Source organism: Oryzias latipes, chromosome 5 (genome assembly GCF_053564925.1).
Source record: "Oryzias latipes strain Hd-rR chromosome 5, Olatipes_Hd-rR_3.1".
Classification (NCBI taxonomy): domain Eukaryota; kingdom Metazoa; phylum Chordata; class Actinopteri; order Beloniformes; family Adrianichthyidae; genus Oryzias; species Oryzias latipes.
In genome coordinates, this window is record NC_136241.1 from 33,450,657 (window position 1) to 33,477,801 (window position 27,145).

The 27,145-nt window shown below is 44.7% G+C and overlaps 2 protein-coding genes across 12 annotated transcripts in view; one reads left to right on the top strand and one right to left on the bottom strand.

The window, feature by feature from the left end:
* The window catches only part of tacc1 (transforming, acidic coiled-coil containing protein 1), a 29,863-nt gene extending 2,929 nt beyond the window's left edge, over positions 1 to 26,934 (top strand). For 2 of the 9 annotated variants that reach the window (XM_078948145.1, XM_023955264.2), the window contains 14 exons: positions 418 to 626; positions 16,065 to 16,174; positions 17,218 to 18,460; positions 18,722 to 18,757; positions 19,022 to 19,085; positions 21,292 to 21,481; positions 21,760 to 21,824; positions 21,964 to 22,095; positions 22,193 to 22,269; positions 22,355 to 22,398; positions 23,671 to 23,834; positions 23,917 to 24,023; positions 24,098 to 24,218; positions 25,777 to 26,934. In XM_078948145.1, the coding sequence (XP_078804271.1) occupies positions 505 to 626; positions 16,065 to 16,174; positions 17,218 to 18,460; positions 18,722 to 18,757; positions 19,022 to 19,085; positions 21,292 to 21,481; positions 21,760 to 21,824; positions 21,964 to 22,095; positions 22,193 to 22,269; positions 22,355 to 22,398; positions 23,671 to 23,834; positions 23,917 to 24,023; positions 24,098 to 24,218; positions 25,777 to 25,842 (2,541 nt within the window). In that variant the 5' untranslated portion in view covers positions 418 to 504 and the 3' untranslated portion in view covers positions 25,843 to 26,934. Of the gene's footprint in view, positions 1 to 417; positions 627 to 3,523; positions 3,814 to 13,074; positions 13,410 to 16,064; positions 16,175 to 17,217; positions 18,461 to 18,721; positions 18,758 to 19,021; positions 19,086 to 21,291; positions 21,482 to 21,759; positions 21,825 to 21,963; positions 22,096 to 22,192; positions 22,270 to 22,354; positions 22,399 to 23,670; positions 23,835 to 23,916; positions 24,024 to 24,097; positions 24,219 to 25,776 lie in introns of those variants that run through there. The other 7 variants (XM_023955268.2, XM_023955267.2, XM_023955266.2 and 4 more) reach the window with 7 other exon arrangements.
* aggf1 (angiogenic factor with G patch and FHA domains 1) lies at positions 3,836 to 9,145 on the bottom strand. Of its 3 annotated transcripts, XM_020703581.3 has the most exons (16): positions 9,044 to 9,145; positions 8,897 to 8,958; positions 8,624 to 8,820; positions 7,805 to 7,904; positions 7,403 to 7,725; positions 7,203 to 7,334; positions 6,918 to 7,118; positions 5,976 to 6,408; positions 5,729 to 5,837; positions 5,597 to 5,648; positions 5,411 to 5,512; positions 5,169 to 5,334; positions 5,011 to 5,090; positions 4,808 to 4,935; positions 4,624 to 4,723; positions 3,836 to 4,545 (listed from the first exon to the last, which is right to left on the bottom strand). In XM_020703581.3, the coding sequence occupies exons 3-16, from the start codon at positions 8,810 to 8,812 to the stop codon at positions 4,303 to 4,305; spliced, it is 2,358 nt and encodes a 785-aa protein (XP_020559240.1). In that variant the 5' UTR covers positions 8,813 to 8,820; positions 8,897 to 8,958; positions 9,044 to 9,145; the 3' UTR covers positions 3,836 to 4,302. The 3 variants fall into 3 exon arrangements, with proteins under 3 accessions (XP_020559240.1, XP_011473918.1, XP_078804273.1); XM_011475616.4 differs by having other exon boundaries at positions 4,808 to 5,090; XM_078948147.1 differs by lacking the exon at positions 9,044 to 9,145 and having other exon boundaries at positions 4,808 to 5,090; positions 8,897 to 9,037.
* Positions 26,935 to 27,145: the final 211 nt, after the last annotated feature.

Consider the following 27,145-nt stretch of genomic DNA (forward strand, 5'->3'; position numbering starts at 1 on the left):
TTCATCTGTGCCTTTGAGAACATGGAAGCAGTTTAGCCTGGGGGAAAAAACGGAAGCTCATTCCTGATCCACAGCCTGGACGGGCGGCTCTGATCAGAATAATGATAATTAAATGATCATTTCCACCAACCCTTTATGTTTGTGTTTTTATCACATTTACTTTTTGGGTAAATCCATTTTCTAATTTTAAAGACAATTTTTACAAGAGCAAATATTTACATTATTTGTATTCTACATTTTTATTTTAAATTTCCAATTTTTTTGGTGTCTAGCTTAAAAATGAGGTATATCTAAAAAAAAAAAAAAGATCATTTTTAAAGTTAGAAAAGATTGTAAAGTTATTTTTGATAACATTTGTAAATTTTATTGCTCAATGGTGACATAAATATTTAATAAAGTCTGTTTTTTTGTCTGCAGAGGCTCTGGGACCGCTGTGCCTTTAACAGCCCCTCTGTTCACGGATCCCTGCCCAGAAAGTTTATTTCCCACTTCCCATTCAGCCACATGGACCGGCGCCGTCACGCAGAGAGTGCAGACTCTTCCCTTCAGCAGCGGCGGCAGCGGCAGCGGCAGCAGCAGCAGGTCCTCTGTCTTCCAGAAGGAATCCTGATCCTCGGAGAGGTGAGGTAGGACTGATGCTCAGAGTGGGACGGCTCCCGAACCAGGGTTTGGGCTTTTTCGATGGACTCCGGTCCATGAGGGCGCTGACTGTGCTGGTTTAAAGGCTCTGCTGTCAGACAGGAACTATTGTGTTTTCCAAACAAAGCTCCTATTCATAAAAGTGTTGTCAGACCAGCAGCGTGTGGAGGGGAAAAACACAAGCGCAGAGCTGCACAGAAGGATGTTCGAAGTCGTGAACTTCCTGCCTCCTTGTTAAGTTTCTGGGAGGAGGAGGTCACAGCAGGGGGGGGGGGGCTCCATCCCCAGCTCTGAGTCACTTCATGGGAGGAGGACGTAGTTTGGGTCGGAACCGCCATTCAGCGTGGAGAATGGGAATTCCAGGCTGGATGTGGTGGACGCACAAGACCCGCCTGAGGGGGTCAACGCCGGCACAGGCCCCACATGACCGCTCTGAGGAGATTACCTCAAAGCTTTTTATTGTGCAGCAGCTCAGTGTGAACTTACAGTTTGTGTGAAACGAACAGGAGAATTGTGGAAGATGCAGCACATTTCCTTTCTGCCCGGCGACCGTTCTCCGTTGAACCTTCAAGGGGAAACTCCTCCAGTTGAAAAGTGTCGCCACAGCATTTGGGAATGTTTTTTTTAGCCGAGTGGACGGATGTGGCGGAAGTGGGCGGGGCTTTCAGTCAACAGAGGAGCGTTTCTCAGACTGGTCTCTCTCCACGGTTTAGCAGATGGAAGAACCGTAGAGTCGGATGATGGTCAGGCAGATTTTCAGAATAAAATGCTCTTTCTGCTGCAGCTTTCTTTCCATTCTCCTGATCTTCAAACCATCTTTTTGCTTCTTGGTTTTACCAAAGCTAATCTCTAAAAAAAAAAAAAAAGTTCTCTTCGTGTTGAGACACTCCTCATGGCGGCTCTTGTATGTTTATTTCTACTGCAGATGAGCTGTTAACACCTAACTTAGATCTAACGTAAATGAATTCCTCAGAGGGTTTCTTCTTTTTTTATTGACATTTATTCAAATATATCCCATAATAGTCCTGTGCTGCAGGGACCAGATAGTTTTTAACATTTTTATTTAGAGCAAAATATATGACCCCCCCCGGCACTAACGAGACCAAAATACACGTCGAAGGAACCCAAAGAAAGTTTTTAAAATTATTATGGGATGGCCACAGGCCTACTTGGTTGGCCTTATTGAGGCAAAGTGTGAAATTTGTCGATTGTCGTAAACAAAACTTTAGTTTGAGCGATCTTCACAGAATTTAACACACACTGCTAACCACGAAACAAAAGTCTACAACGACAACCAAAGTTCTGATGACCTTCGACCTCAGGGAAAATAAAATCCCCTTTAGTAGCTACAAATTTTAACTCCTACAACAGAGTTTGACCTATGGCCTCTGGACTCCCTGAGCACCACTGGGAAGCCATTTGGGGGGAAAAAATGTTGGGATAAGAAGTTTTAATGGCGATGGCGTGGTGAGCTCGCAAAAGTGGCGTTCCCCTGTTGCTCACATGTTTTTGCTGGAATATTGTGAAAAAGGCAATACTCGAATGCCTGGGTCAGGCCGAACGAAACGATATAACATACGATACGAATGTTTAAGGAATGTGGGCGTGGTTAACAAAAAAAAAACTCTGTTACCAAGGAAATCCAAAATTCTGCTTTGGCAGATTCTTTTGAAAATGACACAGACCTGTCCGTCACCACAAGGCGACCAAAAAACAAAATGGTTGCTATGGAGATCAAACCAACAGAAAAGCGGATATTTTGGAAAAATGTTTTTTTTTTATCACTAATTTGTCACGTGGCCAGGCTGACAAAGGGGGAGGGGCGTGTGGCAGCTGCCTAGCCAGTGGGGGCGGGTCAAAAGGGGGCGGGGCACTCACAGCTTTATTTATTGCTATTTATTTAAAGTTATTCTTACTTAGCCTACTATATTCAATACTGTCTAACCTATATATTATAGCTTCAACATGGATTATGCTGACGGCTTTAATCTGATTATGCATGCATTATAGACAATAGACGCACAAACAGACACAATTATTCTGCAGAATTGAACATTTACATTTAGAAAAAATGATGTCCATTAAGACAATACAGGATCTATTTCATAAATCCATTGATTTTCTTTCCTTTAAAGCAATATATATATATATTTTTTATTTCTAAGGAAACAACTTTTCTGTTGGTTGTTATGGAAAGAGTCAGATTTTTGTAAGTGAAAATCCAACATGTATAAAACGAGTTAAGGGTTTTGGCGTTGACACCTAACTGGACTTTACCCTTTACGTGATTCACCAATAAAGAATCTGAGCCATGAAGGCTGGAAACAATCTTAAGTTTGCATACCTGAAACCAGACTTGCTGATAAAGAAAAACGTCAAACACAAAGCCTTCATCTTCTTTATCTGATGCTGGTCTGAAACCAGGATCCCCTCCGTCTGAGAGGAGTCGATGGGACCGATTTACAGCATGTGCCGCAAGAACTTTGACCTACATCCACTTTAAGCAGAAAATACTGGAATCGTGGCACATTTGTGAAAATCATTATTAAAAATAGACCAGATAGATTTAACACGAGGCTAAATCTGAACAGGTTATGCTCGTTTCCTCTTCAGTCGCACAATACAGAGTGTTTTGGCTTCGAACCACAGCAGGACTTGCTCGCACTTGCTTGATTGTTCCTTCCAACAAAAAAAAAAAGGTTCTGCCTCAGGAATCATCACTTTTTCTCACCGTGGAGAAGTGGAGGTATGTTTTGGAAGAGGAAAATATGTGCATTCACCTCAGTGTGGCAGATAAAGAGAAGAAAAACGCACTAATCAAAGGTTTTGACACGGACAGGCCACGCCCCTGAAACGCCTTGGGCCATGCCGGACTCCCACTCGTGACAAACGTGCGGCTTTCTCCTGAGAACAGCCCGCGCGGCTCATTAGCAGCAAACCTTTATTGCACCACAGAGTCCGGTTACGATGAGGGCGGAGACCGGTGTCAGCCGGCAGGCAGAGCAGGGAGGCGTCACCTGTCCCAGTTACCTGCCGAGAGCCGCGGAAGACGCCTGAGCTCAGAGAAACTCTGCCGTTCGCGCGCGGCCGGCGGGGAGGAAAGGTCCAAATGGGTAACAACTCGAGTCAGAGGAGAAACAGCAGGCGAAGGAGCTCCAGGAGCCGCGCCGACACGTGAGTGGACTCCCACGCCATCTCTGCAGATTTCCACTTTACTTACAAACAACAGCAAAAATAGACATTAGAAAAGACGGTACTTTTCTTACAGTTCTCTCTTTGTGGCGAACTCTTGACACTCGCATGCAAATATTCACACACTCCGATAAGCTGCACACACTGAAAGGCTCGCTGGCTGCAAAACTGACAGTCGTTGACAGAACGTTCTTTTTTTTGCTTCGACATGAACAGATGATCTCACGGTGAGAAATACAGCTCAACTGTGTCAATATTTGCTGAAAGCAACTCCTGTCCTCTCTGAAGGAGGAGGAAGAGGAGGAGGAGGAGCAGCAAACTCTAGTTCACACAGCTGCTGCTCCTCCGGGAAACTTCTGAACGCACATCCAAAAGGACGACAGAACTTCTGTCCCTGATCAGTTTAAAAACCCGGCAGAACTTTTGAGGATGTTTTATTATCAATAGAAGGTAAAAATAAAAATGTTCCCGTCATCCCTGACTTGGTCCGTCTGTTCCGTTGTTGGTCTCTGAGGTTGGCGCCTCGCCTGATCGGACCCAGGCTTTGGACGCCGGGGGTTTCTGACTTTGCTCCACCTGGCAGGAGTCGGCGAATCGCTCGCGCGCCTTCTCCCAGTTCTTATGGGACTTGGTTTTGGTAACAGACATCCCGTCCAGAGACATGGCAGCGCCGGCCCCCAAACCAGACTGGGACTTTCGGATTTTCAGCTCGATCTGAGAAGGTGAAGGAGGGAAACGTCATCGCCGTCGTGCTCAGAGCCGCACCAGAAAACCGAACGGAAGGGATCTTACCGGATCCTTCATCCCGGTTCCCTCTTTGCCCAGACCTTCTCCTTTCTTCCAGCCCATCTTTTCCAGCATCTTCCGGCCTTTGTTGACCTCGCTGATCTCTCTTTTTTTCAAACAGGAAACACATTTGCGTTGAGCATCGGGATCTTTCGCTCTGGGAAGGTGAGATCTACCGTTGAAGACGTACTCGTGGACAGAAGCCGGAGCGTCGTCTCGCTGGAAAGCACCTTCACTCCCCACCGTTTGCCGTCGAGACTCCGCCCGGTCTCTGTACTTTGGATTCTTCATGGATTTCGTCTCTTCGTACTCGGTGCTCTGCATCAACGAATCCCAGATAAGCGTGTAAACAAGCAACGGAAAGTTTGTTGGTGAAGTAGGCTGTCGACTCACTTGCAGGCCGTATTTGGCCTTCATCTGCTTCAGCTCCTTCTGTCTCAGAGACTCCTTATCCTCTTTGGCGAGGCCAGGACCTTTGGGAAACAACGGGATAAATTCAGCTCCACAGACAGTCTTTGTTGGAATGTGTGTTTTTTTTTTTCTTCCCCCACCTGGAGGATCTTCTCTCTTGTGCTTGCTGAGGTGAGCCATCACCTGGCCGGGCTCGCAGCCGTCGCACGTGTCCGTCCCCGAATGGATGTGAAAGGACAGAACAGTCTCCCCCATCTTGACCTCATCGCCGTGCATCAGGGGGCGGGGCTCGGACTTGGTTTTAGGCTGCAGAGGAAAAGATCCACCAACATTGTGACGACAAATACATCTCCCCGACGACCTTTAATGACCTCAGGCTGACCTGTAATATTCGGTTTCCGTTGATGACCGTCCCATTCTGGCTTCCTTGGTCCACCAGCATGTAGGCCTGATGTTCTTGATCAAAGTAAACCTCTGCGTGGAACTGGAACCAAACATTTCAGACGTTTGTGTGCAGCACCCAGACCAAAACCAGACGAGGAAATGTTTCTCTGCGGGAAAACAGTACCTTACTAACTCCCATTTCTGGTATTCGTACTGCATGGTCCATGTCTTTTTCTCTGCAAACACGGAGCAGGTTCTCTTCAGGTGATGCTTCAGCTGTTGTTACCTTTAGTTGAGTTGGAATTCCACTACAGACCTGCCAAAGGTGGCTGTAGAGTCGGCAGTGATGATGAACAAGGTGCCCACTTGCAGCACAGGCGATCTGACCACAGTCACTCTCACACATGGAGGCCACATCTCTTTGGCTGCAAAATAAAACGTCGAAACGCGTCAGCAGACGGTAAAACCACAAACGACGGAATCCACGTTCGAAAACACTAAAGTCGGATTGTGAAGCCGGCTGTCCTCTGCTCTCGTCAGGATCCGTTCTTTCCTCCTCTCACCTGGTTGACTTGGCTCCTCCACGTCTGACTCGTGACTCTGCTTTGATGGAGCGCTTGAGGACGACGCCGACGAGCGAGTGGACTCGCACTCTTCTCTTTCCGACTCTGTGATCTCCCCTTCCTCTGGCTCGCTCTCGCCTTCCGACTCGTCGCTCCGAGTCCTCCTCTTCTTCTTCTTGTGCTTTTCTGACTTGGATTTCTTCCTTTTCTTCTTGGATCTTCGCCTGTCCTCGTGGTGCGAGTCATTTTTATGTTTTTTCCTCTTCGAGGACGACGACATGTCCTTCTCTCCTCTGTGTTTAGAAGACTGCTTTTTCCCTGGACTGCGCGATTTCCGCTTCGATTTCCCTAAATCCGCTTTTTTCCTGCTCGAATGCCGTTCGACGGAGTCTGCTTCCTCTCTCTGAGGCCTTTCCTCGTTAGACTTCGGTTCCTGCCGTCAGAAAGTCTGTGGTAACATCATCTTCTCCAAAAAAGACAGCAGACTAAGAACTGATGACTCAGCGCAGTCACACCATTGCAACACTCGGGTCTCAGTCTTCAAAGACAATTCCTCCAACGGCTTCTCAAATGTACGACTATCTGATACTTCCCGCGGTACAAAGAGGAGCGATGCTGCCATATGGATCACTTTGAAAGCATTTACGGAGCAGCCCAACATGTGAACTAGTCCTGAGAAAAATCGCTTTATTTCTTTGGAAGCAATATTGGAGTTATACCTGTGTAGGACAGAGTTTTCCAGCAAGAGGAAATCTTCATTTTAGCCAAAGATTTAGTCACATCATGGACCTGGATCAAAGGAATAGTCTTTTAGTCATCTATCCTCACATACAAGAAAGGTTTTTGAAGACTGAGACCACCTAACAGGAGAAACTACCAAGTCCAAATCTAGCTCTCCAGGACCAAACACTTCAACGTTCTTGATCTGAACCAGACCTGTACCTTGTCGTCATGCTGCGAGGTTTTCTTGGTCCCTTTCTTGAATTTTCTGCCTTGCTTGTCGGCGTCGTTGTTGTCTCTCCAAGGCTCCGCACAGCTCTGCGTCACGGGAACCTCGATCCGAGAATGAAACTGATAGCGCCCGCTCTCTGCGTCGTAGTAGTAATAAATGCTCGTGTTGACGTCGTAGTACAACTGACTGGCCTTTGGAGACAAAACAAAAAAACATGACATCACAGGATAATCTTTTATCATCCCGTCAAATCACAGAAAGAAGAAGACACAAACCGAGTCGTAGTAAAAGCCTGTGCCGTGGTCGTAATACATCCCGGAGGTTTCGTCAAACACGAAGCCGGTCTGTGTCATGGCCTCCTCAGCAGTGGCTCTCAACATGTCGGCTATTGATCCCCCGTCGCTCTCCTGAAACAAATTCGCCCGTAAATGAAGGAAAACACCTTCGGTTTGAGATGCACCTACAGAAACCGCACCTCCACTGTTGCTAAAGCTCCGCTGGCGGCCGGATTGGAAACATCTACAGCTGTGGTTTCCTTCCCTATTGTAGCCTCTGCTGCGGCGGCGCTGCCATCGCTCATTTCCACCGTGGCGGCGGCGATGCCATCGCTCATTTCCACTGTGGCGGCGGCGATGCCATCGCTCATTTCCACTGTGGCGGCGGCGATGCCATCGCTCATTTCCACCGTGGCGGCGCTGCTGCCTGCGCTCATTTCCACCGCGGCTGCTGCAGGGTTGGCGTTTTCCTGACCGTCCGCCCCCTCAGCACTGTAGTATCCATAGTAGTAGTTGTAGTAGTCTGAAGAAGAAACGCTCACACGGTCAGTATGCTCCTCCACCAGCAGACATTCAGACGTGTCAGACAAACATCAGCTGACCGGTTTCCGTCCACTCGTATTCTTCCGTCTGAGTTTCAGTGTCGACTTTGTCTTTCTCCTTTTTCTTCCGTTTGTGTATTTCTGCACTTAGCTGGTCAACCTGGGGGAAAAAAACTCATTTAACATCCAAGATCTAAGACGTTAAACCAAAGAAAAATGTTCATCTTAAATTCCCCAATAAAATAAAAAGAGGTCATGTAAGAATAATTCCCTCCATAATTACAATGCAATCCCATGAAAACACGGTTGGAGCTCAAATAAATATTAAAGTCTCACTCTGATGTTTTTAACATGTTCTTATGGCATTTTTCGGATGATTTAGGGAGCTATATGAAGAGAAATGAAGCCTAAAACTGCATTTCTGAGTATTTAGGTTTCGTTCTGATGCATCCACTGTCAGATCCAGGAACGTCTTTGTTTTCCTCGTCTGATCAGAGTCTTAACTGTCCGGCTGGACAGCTCCAATGTTGCTAGCCATTTTTGTTGCACCGGTAATGTTAGGTAGGGGGTGTGAGGGGCTGCAAGCTAGCAGGAGAGAATGTTAACAGATGGACGACGGGAAGTGGGAACTCCTGCTTTCAGGTGGAAGCTTATAAGTTAATGGTGTTGAAATTAAAAGGAGGTGCTGGGGGAGGAATGGAGGACGGAGATCCAATAGGAGCGGAGTAGGAGGTGTGAAGAAGAATTTGTAGGGGAGGAGGGCTGTGAAAGCTCATGAGGACGAGAAAAGAGCCTGGAAGTGGATGCAAAGGACATTTTTATCCCGGTTTTGGGGGGATTGACTGAGGAGCTCCTCCATCCAGGAGCACGGAGCCTGACCTGCTTCCGGAGGTCCTCGTTGTAGCTGTCGGTGCTCCTCTGCAGCCTCTCGGACTGACTGAGCTGCCTCTGCAGCTTGTCCAGCTCGGCTCTGCACTCCGTCAGCTCGTTCTTCAGCGACTCCACCTTCATCCGGAGCTCGGCCACCTCCGAGTCGTCCGCCTCCGCGCGCCCGTCCTCGCTCTCCATCAGTTACCCTGGAAACGGGTCACAGTCCGCGGTCAGAACCGGCGGGAGCGTGGGTCGGATCATGGAGCTCTCCGCTCATCTTACCGTTCGCTCCGGTTCCGGCTGCTCGGGGTGGAACCGGCCGTCGGCGTCACACATGAACCGACCTGCAAGTTGAACATAGACATCTTATAACCGCGCCGAGGGGGGGATTCAGCCGAGTACATGCTTTGATGAGAAGGAGACAGTTACAGTTGAGACCGTGGAAATGTTTACAGTCCGCCCTGTGCGGGAGCGCCATTTATCTAACTACGTCATCAGTGAAGTCATTCTTCTTCTCCTTCTTCCGGTGCTTTGCCATCAAAACTGCTTCTGCCCTCTAGCGGCGAGAAACTTTCACAGCAGGCAATTGTGGATTTTCATTCGCTTGTATTTTCTAACCTTTTAAGCCTCCGATTTTCCCTCGTGGTCACGACAGCATCATATTTAACTCGTTGTATCTATCAATATAATTTAGCTCTGGATTTAAACTACTTTAATCGGCAGTTACTGTCAAGTGAACATGTAAAACTGGTTTACAGGTGACCACGAGGATAAATATAATGAAATTGGAATGATAAAAATGTCTAATACAGACCCTAAATACGTGGCCTTGATTTGATTTCAATAAATACAATAAACCATAAAATAAAATAAAACTTTTTTTGGCCTTAAATATATTTAATTTTGAATTTATTTTTATTATAACTACAGATTCTGAAGAAACTGAAAACACAAGGGTAAAAAAGTTTGAAAGTCTGAAATCAAGAAAACTATATAACACACAGGTTTGATTTACTAATTGTATAGAATATCATTAATGTTTTATATAAAATTGCATTTTAATAAACTGGAAGAAAAAACTCAACTGACTTCGTTGAAAATTAATACTGAAAACGATGAAGATTTTAGGAAAAACAACTGCACCTTTAAGATTTTTGTACTTTAATTATTACAAAAAAATGCACGTGAGATCGTGAAGGGACTGTAAAGACTACAGAATTTATCTTTTTTCACATTTTAGGTTGCTGGTGTAATTTTTGTAGAAAAAGTGAACCTTGGCTCAACAAAGGTTGAAAAACAGTGTTGTTTAGTACATTAATGCATGTTAAAAGCCTATGGGCAATTTTTTGATAATTTTGGTATTTTTCACTTCATTAAAATAAAACATAACAAATTTTTATTTTGCTTTTTCAAATTTTTTTCTGCCTGTATGTCAGAACCTTCTTTGACCAGTAGGTGTCAGCACAGTCCAGTCATTTCTATGACAGATTAAAATCTTGAAGCTGGGACTAACAAATCATTATTTGACGCACTTTTATATACTTTCTTTATATCATTATGCTGTTTAATGGATGAAATAGTAATGTCATTTAAAAGGCAGGAGGAATTGTTTCTTTTTGCTAATGTAGACTAACCGTGTGCCACAAAAATGTCTCCAATAATTCCCACAGAAAGCAATTGTTCTGCTCTCTCATAAGGGTCTTCACTTTCAACCCTTCTGTCTTTTTTACGATCTGGAATTTCCGGGAAAACCTGATTCTTCCACGCAGTCTTCAGGAGCAGAGCATGCAGTTATGTTTTAGGCTCTGCAGGAAGACTACTTAAGTGACCCTCCCCACTATTGTCCTCTGGTCTATTTATGGTGGGGCAGGCTTTTGGGTTCAGTCACATTTAACGGTGGACTTTTTTCAGAAGACGGAGATGCCGGAGTTTCTAATTTTAGTCACTTTGAGTGGCTTCAAAATCCCCTTTGGGTTTTTCTCCAAGTCCTTTTGAAATCTGAGCTGTGCTTGGGGTTTGCAGCAACGTCAGCCTTTGAGCAATGGGGGGGGGGGGGGGGGGGGGGGCACAGATGCCTCCTACTGATGCTTATTGATGCCATTTTTAAACCTGCCGTTATAAAGGAAAACGTTTATTTTTTGAAGATTTGATCATGCAAACCTTTGGAATGTGCCTTTTGTTTTTCCCTCTGCACTTCCAGAAGGTGTGGATGGAAAAAAAATGGAATAAAAATAATTTACGGTTAAAAAAAAACACTCTATTGTTGTCTTTACCTCTTTCTTTCTCAGTCTATCAGAGCTAATGCAGTAAAACTTCAGAAAAATGTACTGTTATGATGATACTGTTGTAAACCAAAGTACTCTTGGAGTGACAGTAAAGAGGAAAACACATTTGCGTGTTTTCTCTCCACCCTTTCTGCTCCGCCACGCTGATGCAGAGGCTCCACCCTTCCTGCTCAGATGTGGAAACTCTGACTGCGGTTGTGTCTTAGGAACTCTTTAACTCTTGAGAATCCTCAGCTTCACTGAAAGGAGCTTTTCCCTGTTTTCCTGGGGGGGGTTGCTGTATATCTTTCATGTTTCTGGGGGGGGGGGGGGGGGTCTCTTCAAGTTTGCCTCAAATCTCACCAAAATGTGTCGACAAACCTTTATGGTCAAAACATCTGGATGCTTCCCGGTTTCTGAAGCCCAGAAAGCGTCTTTGCTTTATTTTAAAGAACTATTTCAAATTCCCACCTTAGAAGGCAGCTGATCATTACTTTGGTTAATTTGCTTTGAGGTTCTAGTTTCCTTATCTCTTAACATTTCTTTGCATAGAAAACACACAGTTAGCCTTGATTCTCCTAAAACACGCCTGTCCTAAAGTGTTTATTAATGCACAGAAACTATTAACCTTATAGTTTTATTATAACGTTTTTTTTTCCAACTCTTCTGGTTTTTTTCTTACTTAGTTTGATTTATTAAATGGATCAAATAAAGTTAGTGGTGGATGTTTGAAATGCAAATGCTTACATTCCTTTTTAATCCACTTTTTTCCTATCAATCCTTTAGAAAAGGCGATTGTTTCTGAAAACCTCAGTAAAAAGTAGATTAAGTGAGGCAGAATACTTAAAGTTTACTTTTTATATCTATTATTATATTCCAATTAAGTCTGAAGTAGTATTCACACACACATACTATGTATACTTAAACCAGGGGTCTACAACCTGAGGTTCTGGAGCCACATGTGGCTCTTTGACCCCTCTGGTTAAAGAAAAATAAAATATTATTTTTTAAAAAGTAACATCTTTTTGGACTACAAAGCACATCAAGCAAAGCAAACCAGTCAGATAAGTCAAACTTTTATTCAACTCATTCCAGTAAAAGTATGTATCATTCCGTCTGGCACATGACTACAGTACCCATAATGCTCCAGTAAGTCGATAAGATGATTGTCTATTATTGAACACAATTCAAGGATTTTAAGCGGGATGTGGTCCAAAAATGGAGGATCACTTAGTTTGTTCTGATTTCGTTTTAATTTGTTAGTCTTATGCAGTTTTGTCTGAGATGCATCAACAACGATAAAAACCCAAAACTGTACATTTAGTAATATATTTAGTCACTGTTGGCATCACACAACATTTGGTACATTATGATCCTATATGGTAAAGGCTGACTTTTATTTTGAAAGGAACTCCTCTAAATCTTTCAAGTTAAGAGCTTTTTAATTTTTTTAAAGTATATTTTCCCCTTTTTAATGTTTTCTTTATGCCCAAAAATACAACAGTTCGTTAATATTTATCATAATAGTAATAAAAACAAATCCGGGTCTTGTTTTTTCAAGGGTTAAGAAACTTAAGTGAGACTTTATGGCTCTACTGGGCTGTAATCGGTCAGGAATCGACCCAAATGGATCTTTAGGGGTTAAAGGTCCAAGACCTCTGATTTAGACCGAGTAGACTTCAAGAACTGAACTGTTGCTGAGGAGAACAACAGAAACGTCACAGTTAGAAGGAGTTTCATAGAAATGCCAGTGGACACCTCCAGCTTCCCAATATTACCCAGAATGCACCTCTGTAAAAACCTGAACGTTTGCATCTAAGGCTGTGGGTTTTATCTGTTAGCTCCAGGCCGAAGCCAGAACCGGTTCCCCGGGTCGTGCGTTCTGCTGCCCCCGCTGGGAGCCTCGGGGGTGGTGGGGGTAATTAAGATCCAGCCCCACATTCCAGATCTCTCCGTGAGACGTGGTCGCGCTCCTCCTCCCCCTCCTCCCCCTGGTCTGTGTTTGTTTTGTGGCTCTCCGCTTCTCCCTTGGAGCGGTCTGACAGGACCGTACCATTCTGCGGCCGTAGGGGAGTCCTCCGGCAGGAACAACACCTGCTCAGTTCATTGAGAGAGCTGTAGGAAGTGAACCCCCCCGCGTTTTCCTGTAAGTGAGCCGTCCCAAAGTACACGGGAGGTTGGCGGGGGGGGTTGAGAGAAGCATTTGAGGAAGCAGCTGATCAGAAGAGGAGGGAGAGAGAGAGAGAGACAGCGCCGCGCGAGAACGAGGAGAACCGTGAGGATCTCGATGCATCCCCCCTTCCTTCCGTGATTAGCCTGGAACTCCTGAGAGGAAAGATGTGAGAACTGGAAGACAGGAGGGGAAAAAAGGAGCGAAGGAGAACTGCGCAACTTGTTAAGATGTCCTGGCTGTCACCCGTGTCATGGGCCAAGTGGACGTGGACGGCAGTGCGGGGAGGAGAGGGAGAGGAGGATGAAGGAGGGCTGGAGGAAAACAGAAATGAGGAGGAGGAAAGATCTCAGGAGTGCAGGCAAGTGTGGTGGACCTCTGATCCGCTCTGGGGGGGTTGTTTCAGCCTTCATCATGCCAGCATGAGGAGTCAGGGTTTTGCTGAAGCTGAGGAGAAACCGGCTCCTCCTCGTGAGCATCATGGTGTCAAGCACCATGTTTGAGGCGTCAGGTCCTCCTCCTCCTCACATGGCACCTTCAGCCCAGAGGCCCTCAGGAAGCCGGCTCCTCACGGCCCTGATAGCTGTTATCTTGGCCTCTGTCTCTTGGAGATAGAAAACGCTCAACAGCCCGCCTCTTGTGCCGACTTGCACTTTTGCCCACCTGCCAGATACTGCATCAGCGCTCAGAAGCCAAAAACACCTGAGCACGTGCTGGTGAGGCTTCCCGCCCTGATTAGATCAGAAGGTCCGTGTGAGATGGACAATGAGGAAACCAAAAAGCCCATATTGGTCTAAAAGTCTCTTTTACGCTGCATTGTCCCTAAGAGTGTAACAGGAAACAGAAGGCTGCCTTACTTCCTCTTCCTGCAGTTGCCAAAGCTCAGATACGAAGGTGATCGAAGCCATAAAAGCATAAAATCCCTTCAGTCACAAAACTTTCTGTTTCGTTTATGCTTTTAAGACTGAAACCTGAAATCATTGGGGTTTCATTTTGAGAGATATTCGTCATTTTGAGATTTTTATGTCCACTTTCAGACCATTCAACAAAAGCACAAGGCCTGCTGTCATGAAAATTCCCCTCTGACTGCATAAAATCTGCGTCTTCAGTCCTCAGATTCCTGCAGAAAACAAAGTGAACTCCTCCCTGTTTCAGACATGCTGCCAGGGATTCTGTAGATGCAGCAGCAAATGTAGCTGCAGGAGATGAAGGTGTTCATGCTGAACGAGACCAGTCTGATCCGGAGCTCTGCTGAAGATCTACCTCCAGCAGGGATTGGTCACGAAAGGCGTCTTTGATGCCATCAGTTAACGTCTGCTGCTGCTGCTGCTGCTGCTGCTGCTGCTGCTGCTGCTGCTGCTGCTGCTGCTGCTGCTGCTGCTGCTGCTGCTGCTGTGTTTACAGACGTTTCTGTTTCTCACGCTGCAGATTCAAGCCTTTGCCTTCAGGCGTCCGTGTATCTGCATTTCTCAGCTGTGATGAAATTCCAAGTTCTGAGAAAGCAGGAGTCAAAATGTTCCATTATTCTTATTCAAACACATTATTATTTTACTTAAGAATACTGAATTCATTATATAGTACAGTAAATTATACCTTTTCTGTGAGAAAAGTCCATAAACAAATTGCATTTACTTACAAAATTGTCTGAAACTGTCATTAATTTATAAATATTAGAGCTCTTATAACTATTAGCTTAAATAACTAGTTATGATCTGATTGCAATACATTCACTAGTTTTTCACCACTGATCAGATTATTTATTTTCAGGAGAACATTTTAAGGTCCCTCTCCAATCATCCTTTGATCTAATTCTGAAGCGTTCCCAGTCGTCTTTTAATTACAATTTAGTCGATTTAAGCCAAAATGAAGGAACCTCTGTTGTTTTTTAGGACATAGTTTCTGCAGATTTAATTAGAAATTCACCTCTGAGCTGTGGGCAGAACCGCTGGTTTGAAGCCCACCCCTGTTCCCTCCCCGTTGCAGAGAGCTCTCTGTTTACATGTTTTTGGATCCGTTTGTCTGCAGGTAGATGCATCAGAAAGGGGCGGAGCAGGGAGCTTGTGGCCCCGCCCAGCTTATTTTCTACATTCAATTCAATTAAATTCAATTCAATTTTATTTGTATAGCCCAAAATCACAACAACAGTCGTCTCGATGGGCTTCGAAGTAAAACATGAAATCAAAAGGATCACGAATACAAAGAGTTCAATAGAAAAATACTAAAATGAACTAACAAACTGACTAAGCTATACTGGCATCCCTGCCCTTAGACCCCCCTTCGCGGTAAGGAAAAACTCCCAAAAAAACCGGATTCCGGAAAAAACGAAGAAACCTCAGGGGTGCCCACATGAAGGAGGGATCCTCCCCCAGGACGGACAGGCGATTTACCAGAAATCTTAGAGAAGAATTAACTTATCTAAATCTACAACTACATATATAAAAGTCCAGCAGACGAGCTTCATCCAGCCGTGGTTGTGGGGACAGTCAAAGGCGCGAGTCGAGCCAGAGACAGGAACCACAGCCAGCTTTAGGAGCAGGAGCAGAGACGAGGTACTCGGTCAGGTACAGAGCAGAGACGAGCCAGAGATGAGCCAGAGGCAGGATCCACAGCCAGGTGTAGGAGCGGGAGCAAAGGCGAGGTTAACGGTCAGGAACTGGAGCACGGATGAAACAACTGGAGTCTGGAATCACTCCCACTCCCCAGGAGGGGAGAGGAAAAGAGGGACAATACATGAATCAAAGACGGTGTTATTTTTGTCTGCTCCTGATTCACAATGATTTGAATAAAGAAATATTATGCAATTTTAGTCTTTCTTTATATATGTCCGTCATCAGAAAAGTGCCACAAGAACATGTTAAAAACCATATTTTCATTCTGTGAGGTTTTTGTTCTCTAAAACACGTCATGCAGAAGGTTGGAGGTCAGAATCTTCTGTCGTCGGTGTCCTGCGCCTGTGTTGGAACGACCTCTACTCAACGATGTAACGACTCCTCTTCCTCTCTGTTCTGGTCCACAGTTCTGACTCCGAGGGTCACTTCGACACCCCGCAAGCGGCAACTCCAGTCCACGCACCTCCGACCGGGCCGGGAGAGCTGGAGAAGGACGGCGGGGACGCAGGCGGAGCAGGTGAGGCCGAAGACGTGCCGCACCTGCGTCAGTCTGATCAAAAGCTGCACGGATCTAAGGAGATGTCTCCTCACGGGCAAAGCATGTGACCAATATCTCTCACAGCCCTTCTTTTCTTCTTCTTCAAAACATGGTTGCCATGGAAACAAGAATCCATTGACATCGCACAAACTGCACACGCCGTCTTCTAACCTGTGTGTTACAAACGTTTACTTTTCTTTTGTGGCGATGCATGTGAACATTTCCTGACTTCCTGTTTATGAATGCCTGTCAGTTAAAGATGGTCTCACACCGAAGATGACTTTTGCATTCCCGTCGGCTGCTCCGTTTGGACTCAGGATGCGCTCGCCGCCTTTTTGAAGCTCTCACACACACACACACGTGCGTGTGTGAGTGTGGGAATGACCTTTACTCTGGAATTCAACAGGTTCAACAAAAGCTGCGGGCTCCTGCCCTGCTTTGTGCTGCAGGCTGCTGAAGGTCGCCGTGACTGAACACAGCACGGCGGCTTCCTTTCAACGGAGGTCTTTGGGGAAATCCACAATGGAGGGTTTCTTATCACCAACACTGCCTTGAATATTTATGACCAGTTTATTTTTCATGTTTGCTGTCGGAAAAGAAGCTGCAAGAAAATGCCAGAAAAAGCATAAATGAGTTGTGCACAAACACGTTTGGGTGTTGGTTTAAATTGAAACCCACTTGACGTGGCGAAGAGAAGCGGCGTGGCTGCACGCATGCACGTCTGTTGCCGGTCTCTTGGCAACTGAGAGTCTGACAGGTGCACTGAAATATGCAGAAAAATCCTTCATGGAGCTAAAAACCGCATCAACGCATAACATCTGCAGACACTGCACAAGATAAATCATGACTGCCTTTGTTGGAGTTGCTCAGATGGTCGTAACCGTGGAAACAGCAGACCATAGAGCTGTTGCCTTGGGGACACAACCAATCAGAGGTCTCGCTTGACCGAGTCCAGATCTGATTGGAGAAATCTTCACTTGTTGCCTTTGGGTTTATTGTGGTTTCTCCTGTTTGTCCTGCAGATGTGGAGCCGGAGCAGAACCTGATAGTGGCTGCTCCCCTCGGGGACCAGGACCTCCTGAGCGGCCTTAACATGGGTCAGGAGGAGCCCACAGCCCCCTTTGGAGACACACTTCAGATTAGCCTCCAGAACCTTGAGGAGGCAAAAGAACATCACCACCCAGAAGGCTCAGACTCTTTGCCAAACGTGTCTTCTCTGTATAAAGTGACGTCCCAAGACACAGACTTCATTGCAGATCCAGGACCAGCTCCAACTACAAGTCCTGCTCTCCTCCTAGATCAACTCCCAGCACAAAGCAGTGGACATCCAGACCTGACTCCTCCAGATTCCACAGCAGAACCAGAGCTGAAGCACAATGGCCTTTCCGAGCATGCTCCAAAGACCAAAGCAAGTAAATCCAAACCTCCATCTCTGAAGACCAGGACCTCCCTCAGTGCTCAAACAGACGAGGAACAGGAACTTCCTGTTCCCAGGGCTACGTATAACTTTGATCCGAGCCAAGTCGATGATGGCTTCAACCCCTTCATCAGTGGCGGATCCAAAATCCAGAACTCCCCCCCACCATGTGGCCCAAGCTCTCCCCTCAGGCTGGAGCCTCTCGGCAGCGAGCTGCCGGATTGTGAGGACATCTCAATGACGTCAGCAGAGCCAGAAATGATGGATCCATCCTCAGCAGGGAAGCCGGTGTTGCTGGAGTTTGGACTGGATGAGGGGACTGCCAGTAAGCCCCCCCCAAAGAAGTTAGGAGGGAGGAAGACGATCAGCAAACTCGCAACAAGGAAGCCGAGACCAAAAGGGTCAGGCGCTTCGTCCAAACCGCCGCCAGAACCTTCAGAGACGGAGACGAGTTCTCAACCAGTGTTAGAGTCCGCACCAGAACAGCTGCCCTCATCGGAAACAGAACCAGCACCAACAGACCCTTCTGGACCTCTGAACTTGGATGATGTTCCCATCCCTAAATCTGGGACATACAACTTTGATCCCAGCCAGTGGGAAGACCCGAACTTCAACCCGTTTGGCAGCAGCAGCAAGATGAGCGGTTCTCCGCTTCTCTCCAAAGGCTCCTACAGCTTTGACCCGGACAATTTCAATGACTCCGTGGACCCGTTCGGACCTTCCAGGACCCTGAACTCGGAGGATTCATCCTGTAGCGGTTCAGACGGAGGCAAACCGAAAGCCAGGCAGGCCTCTGGGGACAAAAAAGGAAGACAAATTCCCAAGAAAAACAAAGACAGGACAATCACGTAAGTTCTATTCCATGGATGGAGGCCTGGCCTTCCTCCAACCACCACACATGGGGTGGAGGTGGTTGGATCAGGTTTAGCCTTTCTCCATCTGTCTGCATCTTAAGCTCTCTCTAATGCTGACACTCCCTTTGCCTCTTGGCTCTCCTCGTTTGTTCTTGCCCCACCTTCCTCATCCTCCATCGTCCTCCATCTTCCTCTGGGTGTCTGTTTCGCTGCCTCTCACTTGTGCTTTTGTTCCTCCGCCTCTCCCTGCTTCAGGACATCCGAACAAGTCAAGTTTCTCTGTTTTCTGTTGTAAGTACTCTCGCTTTTGAAGCTCTTTCGCACACGCTTGCTTTTTGTGGGTTTGCAATGCTCGCCGTGCAGCAACTGGCTTGCTTTTGCCAGCAAAGCCCCTCCCAAAAAACGCCATGTTATGGTTTCGGCTGCACAGGCTCCATTCATGACTCCACAGAGTTTTATTTACCATTTCCCCACACATCCAGGAACATGATGAAAGGAAGAAGGGAAATGTGTTTTCAGCTTTTTGATTGGACTCATTTTTGTTTGTTTTTGCAGGAATTCGTGTAAAGTGCAGAAGCATGAAGACACTCCGTCCCTGGTGCTGGACGTCTGCAATCAGGTAGTTTGTGTGTCTGACTGAGTAATGCTGCAGCTCACTGCGGTGTGGATTATTCAGCAGCTGTCCCACCCTGTGACCTCAGCACGCACACCCACACACAGTGCATTCGTAGCCCTGCAGTACAGGTCTGGCATGTGGGCAGAACTGTGACTCTGCAGTCAGCGATCAGTCCTGTCCCAGGTTATTACCTTTCATGTGCTGTAGAAAGACCTCCACACACCATTCCAAACACTACACGTCCTTTCCTCGTCTATAACTGCAGTCTGTAGTTTATTTAAAGGATAACGCCAAACGAGTCGTCCATTGTCAGGGATCAATGGACGACGCAGCGGCGTGAACCATCCTCTGCTTCACTCATTGTCCTTTCTGATAATGGACACCTGGTAGGGTATTATCCCCCTTATACCACGGTCACTTATGAAAGAAATGCATAGGAAATGAATTAAAAGTACTTTAATTTAGTCATTTTTAACGTTTAAATTGATTTTTTTAACAAGAACCAGACTTCTTGATAGGTGGTGTGATGTGTTGTCATGGTAACTGCTACTGAGCCTGCACCGACCTCGCTCTGCTGCAGCCGGTATCTGAGGACCATTGACTGTATGTTCCTAATTGCCTTAGGCTCCAACCAAATAAGGTCGACTTTGTTTTTTGTTTTTTTGGTGATACAGACGCCGCCATGTTGGAACCAGACGTTGTCAGTAAGCCGGGTTTGGTCTGAATCGGTCTGAGTCAATAATTCTATGGCAATTATTCCCACTAATCGGAAGGCATCTTGTTGCACCAACCACTTTAAGTGGGCTACACATAATCTGTGTAATGTTTTTTAATGTTAGAGGTGGGGGCCAAAAGGCTCCACCTACTTTTATTGAGGCATCTGATTGGTCAGTTTATAACTTGGATAACCTGAACTATTGAGTATTTGTTGTTTATTTCTCTTGAGAAGTCTATGGGAATTTGGCACTTCCTGTTTGGAACACGGGGGGGGTCACTTAGTCCAGCTCTCATCATTGACTGTATAACATATCTGGACGGATCGCGGGTGGCGTCATCCATAGAAAATGGCTCTTTCGGTTCCAACCAAATGAAGTCAATTCAGCCGCCTTTTTTCCCGCGATATGTCCATCGCCCCTTTGATTGGTCCGTCTACATTTCTATGGCAACCAGTCTCTCCAATTAGGAGTGAGCCCGTTGAAAGCGGGCTCGGGAGAATCAGTCAATAAAACGCTTTGAAGGTTTGACGCGAGGCCTACTTTTATTGAGGCCTCTGATTAGTCCGTTTGTTTATTGAATTTCTTGCATTACATGGGCTGCACTCTGGCGCTCTTGCCTCACAGCAAGAAGGCCCTGGTTCAAGTCCCGGACCGGGGACCAGAAACAGAAAGAACACCAGTGAGGGAACTTTCTGTGTGGACTTTGCATGTTCTCCTTGTGCACGTGTGGGTTTTCTCCAGGTAAACAGGCAAAAACATGCTTCATAGGTTAATTGGTCACTCAAAATTGTCCATAGGTGTGAAAGTGAGTGTGCGTGGGTGTTTTATTGTGGCCCTGCGACAGACTGGCGACCTGTCCAGGATGTCCCCTGCCTTCGCACTCGAGTGGCCAGCATAGGCTCCAGCAGCCCTGAAAGGGACAAAACGGGTTTAGGAGACGAAGGAATCCATCAGAAACATTAAGGAAAAAAATTGGATTAGTAAGAACATGTTAGTAAAAGGAAGTAGAGCAAGACTGGTTATTCTGAAGAACATTTCTAAATAAAAGTCTTTGGGAATTCAGATTTTTTACCTATTAGGAACACAAGGGGGGAGGGGTCCAATTCTCATTTACTCTGAGTAGTTCTCAATAGGTCAATAGGACTCGTCGCCTGCGAGGAAAATGGTTAATATGCTAAAGGTTGTGATCCAAAACATCATTTCAGAGGGAGAGTTCACCTCTTAGCGCTTGCTTTTGTCCAGATGATGAAGAAAAAGTTTGTTTCAAAGGAACAAAGCCCACAAGTCAATTCCTAGATCGCTTTGATCGAAGAAATATCCACCATGAGCTCTGATCATAAAATGTTGATCAACTAACAAACTATTTCTGTCATTAATTCATAATGAATCAGAATTGCGTATTCACTAGTACCGTGGCACGGTTGTATTCATTTCCTGCTGCTGAAATCTTTATCATAGCTGTAAAAAGTGCCACATCTCTCTGTTGACACCAGGAGGACCAGGAAGTGGTGCTTCAGACTCCAGAAATCACGCAGCGAGTTCATCACGCCACCGACGAGGAAAAGCTGGCGTCCACCTGCATGATCGGAGCGCCGGCAGAGAGTCGGAAGGAGACGGAAGAAACCAAAGTGAAGGATGCACCGATGGTAAAACGACCATCCGATGACACGCCTGCTCGGGATGGTACGTCCCTTCACCGAAGATTCCTCTGGGAATAAAAATGATCAATAAATGACAGGTTCGATAGAAAAAAAGATTGAAGATTTATCCACTGAACATAGAAAAGGAAATGTGGGGAAAACGCAGTCAGATTAAAAAAACAAGACAATTATAACAATTTAAAGGTAATCTGTAAATTATCTTCAAAAATCAGAACTTTTATCAGCAAGATGGTGGGGGGGGAGGGGTAAAAGTCAATCCGTTTACTTTCATCACTGAGCTACTCAAACATCTGCTCACAGGTTTGGAATTCAAGGTGGAAGAGCACCTGGAAGAGAAGCACACCTTCAGCTTGAAAGAGGATATAGTAAGTGTTGAGAAGTAACCAGATGAATATTTCAGCAGGACCAGAACTTTCTGCCCCTCCTGGCTGTCGTCAGACAGAGAAACTCTCATGACCGGTCCTGCTTTGAGCCACACAACAGTCTCCCCCTTGTCCTCCGCAGAGCAAGGCATCCGTGAACCAAACGGGCAAAAAGCACAGCGTTGAGTTCCTGGACGCGGCGCCGCGGCCGCTGGACGAGGTCCACCTGGGCGAGATGGACAAGGCGGCGGTGCTCACCTTGATCAGAGAGGAGGCACGACGCTCACGCAGACATGGAGTCATGAAGCGTTTCTACCTTAAAATGTGGGATCGGCTGCTGTCAAATGATCCCTCTGTTCTTTTCAACATAGATCATCACAAAGGAGATGGAGGTCAATGAGTGGAAGAAAAAGTACGAGGAGAGCAGAGCGGAGGTGATGGAAATGAGGTACGGCTTCTTATTTCCAGAAAAAAAAACTCTATTTAAAAAAAAAAAAACTAATCGAATTCTGGGCTGTTCTCTGTTTTGACAGGAAAATAGTTGCAGCTTATGAGAAGACGGTTGCTCAGATGATCGGTGAGTCACTGCTGCCCCCTAGTGTTGGGTTTTTGACAGGCCCCCTCCCATCATCCTCTAAACTATCTTCAAAGCATTCCCAGTGGTCTTTTAATTATGATTGTGCAGTGTTTAGCCAAAATTTAAAAAAAAAAAACTTCGTCGTCTAGGGCATAGTTTCTGCAGAACGGCAGGCGTTTAGGGTATTTGTGTTGAGCAAACCTTTCCCCACTTCCCATTATCCATTTGTTTACACACTCTCCCACTAGCTCACAGCCCCTCATACCCCAAACCTTAGCGGTGCAACAAAAATGGCAGCAATATGAGATCTATCCAGCTGTACAGTTTAGATCCAGATTCCAGCTCAGAAAACAAAGACGTTCATGGATCTATTTGTCTGACAGTGGATGCATCAGAATGGAGCGGAGCGGGGAGCTTCTGACTAAGAATTTTCGTCAGCTCCTGAGTTACAACAATAAAGAAATGCTGACAAATGTAGTTTAAGTCTTAATTTTCTTTATAAATGTCCTCCTTCATGATGAAAATGCTGCAAAAATATGTTGAAAACACCATTTTCATCTGAGTGGGACTTCAAACAAAGGATTTAACCCCTTAATGCCTGCATTTACTTCCAATTTCATTCAAAAAAATATATTTTTGCCATTCAGAAACCAGCTAAATTAATTGGAGTCCTAGATTAAATAGTACGTTACGAAAGTTGTTTGTCAGCTGCATTTCATGACTGTAGCTGCAAGTCCTAATGTTGCTTTAAAGACCCACTTCTGATGAAAATTGTGCTCTTCATCTTCTTGTGTCCTTTTTCTGATGATGGAGGACAAATTAAGCTTTAAATTACATTTCTGAGTATTCTTTTATTCAAATCGTTGCGAGTTAGGAGCAGACACAACTAAGAGGCTTATTTCTAATGAACTCCTGACGCTCTGAAGAAACTATGACCTAAAAATTTACAGTTGTTTTTTTTTTTGTTTTTTTTTTTAAATAGACTAAAAACAGAATAATTAAAATTAAAATGCCACTGGGATTGCTGTGACAATAGAACAAAAGATGATCAGGGTGGGACTTTTAGTTTTATGTCATGTTGAAAGTTCAGTTGTTAAGGATATTAAAGGCCTTTTACGTCAAATAACTGGAAAAACGTTTGAATGTCTAAACTTATGTCAGATATTTTCCTGGATTTTTGGGGATATTTCTTTTTTTTGTCCAGTCCCTTTAAAAATCACATCCCATTTTTGTGTTTGCCGCCAGCTTTAAGCTCCATGATTCATTTTTCAGAGGACGAGCAGCAGCAGAAGAGCCTCTCGTGCACAAGGTCGGTCAGACAGTTGACGATGGAGCGCGACCAGGCGGTGGCCGACCTCAGCTCGGTGGAGCGCTCCTTCGCCGACCTCTTCCGGAGGTACGAGAACATGAAAGAAGTCTTAGAAGGCTATAAGAAGGTGAGTATCAGCCTCGCGGGACACTGTGCAGCCGGATGCGGTCGGCCCGACCCTCAGGTGTTCTTTCTACCCGTTTCTCCAGAATGAGGAGGTGCTGAAAAAGTGTGCACAGGACTACCTGATGCGCGTCAGGCAGGAGGAGCAGCGATACCAAACCCTTAAAATTCACGCCGAGGAGAAATTTGATAAGTACGCGTCTCTTTTTCCAGAGACTTTTGTAAACTTTGGCCGAATCCGATTCATCATTTTTTCCCCTCGGACAGAGCAATCGAGGAGATGGCCCAGATACGCACCAAGGCCAACGCTGAGAGTGTCGCACTCAGTGCAAGTCTCAGAAAGGAGCAAATGAAGGTGGAGTCACTCGAAAAAGCTGTCCTTCAAAAGGTAATCAAATAGAAAACCGTTCAGAATTTTAAAGATCTGCTGTTTTATTCTAAGGGAAAGATAAATGTAGTTAATACCAGTTTAGAAACCATAGTAGTAACATTTATTTTAAACAGGTTAATTAATTAAATCGATGCGTCATTCATTAAATACATTGATTGCATGCTTTAAATACATTTAGTCATTTCACTATTAAAGGTTTATGGTCCACCTAGCACCTGATTGGTTACTTTCTCCATTAAGGGAAAGAAAATCAATTCCAGAGAAACACCCTGATCGTGTCTTAAGGATCAGAAAGCGGTGAAAATGTAATATTTATGTCAGAAACTTCTAAAATTATTCCAATAACTTCAAATAATCTCTCTAACGTTATTCTACTAACTGGGGCTCAGAGGATTCTGTTTCCACATAGTTTACAAGCTCAAAATGTCTGACAAGGTTGCTAGAAAGCTCCTAAAGATCACTGTAGCCGTCACATCCAGAGACTTCAGGCCAGAGCAATAGAAAAGACTGGATTTGAGTTAGCCCCGCCCACTGACTTTAATGGGTTTAATAGATAAAACACCAGACCATCATATGATTACATGTATTTTTTAAATGACATGAATTTGGTATTTTCATTTATTTGACATCTTTGGTCTTTCATGGTCAGCAGAGCAGTCAAATAACCACTAGAGGGCGATGTTTAGGTTACTATAGTTCAGGGGTCTGCAACCTTCATCCCCTAAAGATCCAATCGGGTCGACTTTTCACCGACTACAACCCAGTAGGAGCAACAGAGTCTCGCTTAACCCTGACAAAAAATAAGACACTGATTAGTATTTATGTTATTGTTACTTTCATGATAAATATAAAGGAACTGTTGTTTTTGGGCATAAATAAAACATAGACATAAAGAAAAAAGGGACTTTTCTTCTAAATGTGAAATAGTTCATAACTTTTGAAAGGTCTACATGTCTTCCTTTCAAAATAAGACATCCTGTACAATAAAGGATCAAAGTGTGATGCCAACAGTGACAAAAAAATGTAAAAAGTACAGTTTATTTATTTTTCTTGTTGCATCTCAGACAAAAAGATTTTATTTTTCTTCAACCAAAGAGCTACAATGGAGGGGTAATAGAGGTACAACTGAGGGTTAATAGAGCTACATTGCAGTGGCAAAAGAGCTACAATTCAGAGGTAATAGAGCTACAACGGAGGGGTATAAAAGTTACAATGGAGGGGTAAAAGACCTACATGGATGGTTAATAGAGCTACATTGGGGGGGTAATAGAGCTACAATGGAGGGGTAATAGAGCTACAATGGAGGGGTATAAAAGTTACAATGGAGGGGTATAAAAGTTACAATGGAGGGGTAAAAGACCTACATGGATGGTTAATAGAGCTACATTGGGGGGGTAATAGAGCTACAATGGAGGGGTAATAGAGCTACAATGGAGGGGTACAAGGGCTACATACAGCTCCAGTGCATCAGGTTGCAGACCCCTGATTTGGTTCAAATCTATTTGAATTAAAATAAAATATTTTTCTCACCACCTTTTTTTTGTGTTTCTCTCAGAACCAAGAGATCGAGGAGCTCAGTAAAATCTGCGACGAACTCATCGCCAAGATGGGAACAGATTAAGAAATCTTTAATCAGTCGCTTTGGTCACTGATTAAGGAAAAAACGACGCATCGTTCCTTCAAAGCACAGCAGCAGCAGCATCAAGAGAACTTGATCAGTTTGAAAGAGAACTGTGTGACTTTATGTTCATCTTTATTTTTTCAGCTTCTCTGTAAAATCTCCCTTGGGATTATAAAATCGATTTTACTGTTTTGGTTTGAGTTTAAGATCCCACGTCTGTAGTAACCACAGCCAGCAGGAAATGCATCAGTGAAATGCCGCACAAAAGACAAATATTTATACAGAGTGCCTAAACTAAATGAAGAGGAATTTGCTTCTTGGTTATTCTATAAAGTCTGTTTTCATTTTAATTAATCAGGTGGGGTTTTTTTCTTAAATATTGATTTAGTCCATTTTACAGGAGAACTGGTAAAATTGCAGGAATAAAGTCCAGACTATGAAAAGTGTAACCCTTAAGTCACAAACGTGAAAACAGCCGTTTACAATGACTTGTATCAGAATATTTGGAGAATATGAAGCAGTGAAATATTTGTTTTTTTATAATGCAGTGATATAAAACCATGTGCCAATATTTCTTTTTCAATGAACCAGATTCAGAAGTTGCATATTATAATGTAAATATTGGTGGATTTTATTTCGTTTTGCTTTGAACTTTGGGACCCGGGCCGTGTTGCTGGATGAAGTGCCACACGTAGTGAATTTTGGTTTGCAGTTTTACGGCTTTACCTGTGCTGGTATTCCTGCGTTTTTATGAAGCGTTATGGTGATATAATGACATTTCCTTTACTTATATCGATGTTTTCTGGTCTGAACTTGAAGGAGCACATGTTTGCATTATTTTTGTATGAAAATCCTAATTCAGCACAATCAGATGCCAAATGTCAGAACTGGTTTTATTGTGACATCTCGTCCTGTTGGCGTGACGTTGGCTTGAAAATTCCCTCTACAGCAGATATTCATTCTATTGCAGTACATTTATGCTCTATATTTTATATGAGACATACGTTAGGAGGTGCCGTGCAAATATTTTCCAAACTAAGAAGTAAACTTGGATGTTATTTTGTGTATGTCTAAATAAATGGTTACAACGGATTCGGTTTCAACATGTGTGTTACTCAAACCTCACATAAACACCCTCAAGCGACCAGTTTTGTCTTTACGATTGATTAACTAAATAACAATTGTTCTATAACATCCTGTAACTTTTAACTGTCCTTCCAGCAGATTCTGAAGCAGAGAAAAGCGGCGCAAACACCACTAGATTTAAGGCCGTGTCACACAGCCATGATGTATATTTGCCGCA

What these genes read in the sequence shown, in the direction of transcription:
- aggf1 (XM_011475616.4), bottom strand. Translation starts at nt 8,812, where the DNA reads ATGGAGAGCGAGGACGGGCGCGCGGAGGCGGACGACTCGGAGGTGGCC. An exon ending in ATACGAGTGGACGGAAACCG is followed by an intron (nt 7,726 to 7,804) that starts GTCAGCTGATGT and finishes TTTCTTCTTCAG; the next exon opens with ACTACTACAACTACTACTAT. An exon ending in GAGCTTTAGCAACAGTGGAG is followed by an intron (nt 7,335 to 7,402) that starts GTGCGGTTTCTG and finishes AATTTGTTTCAG; the next exon opens with GAGAGCGACGGGGGATCAAT.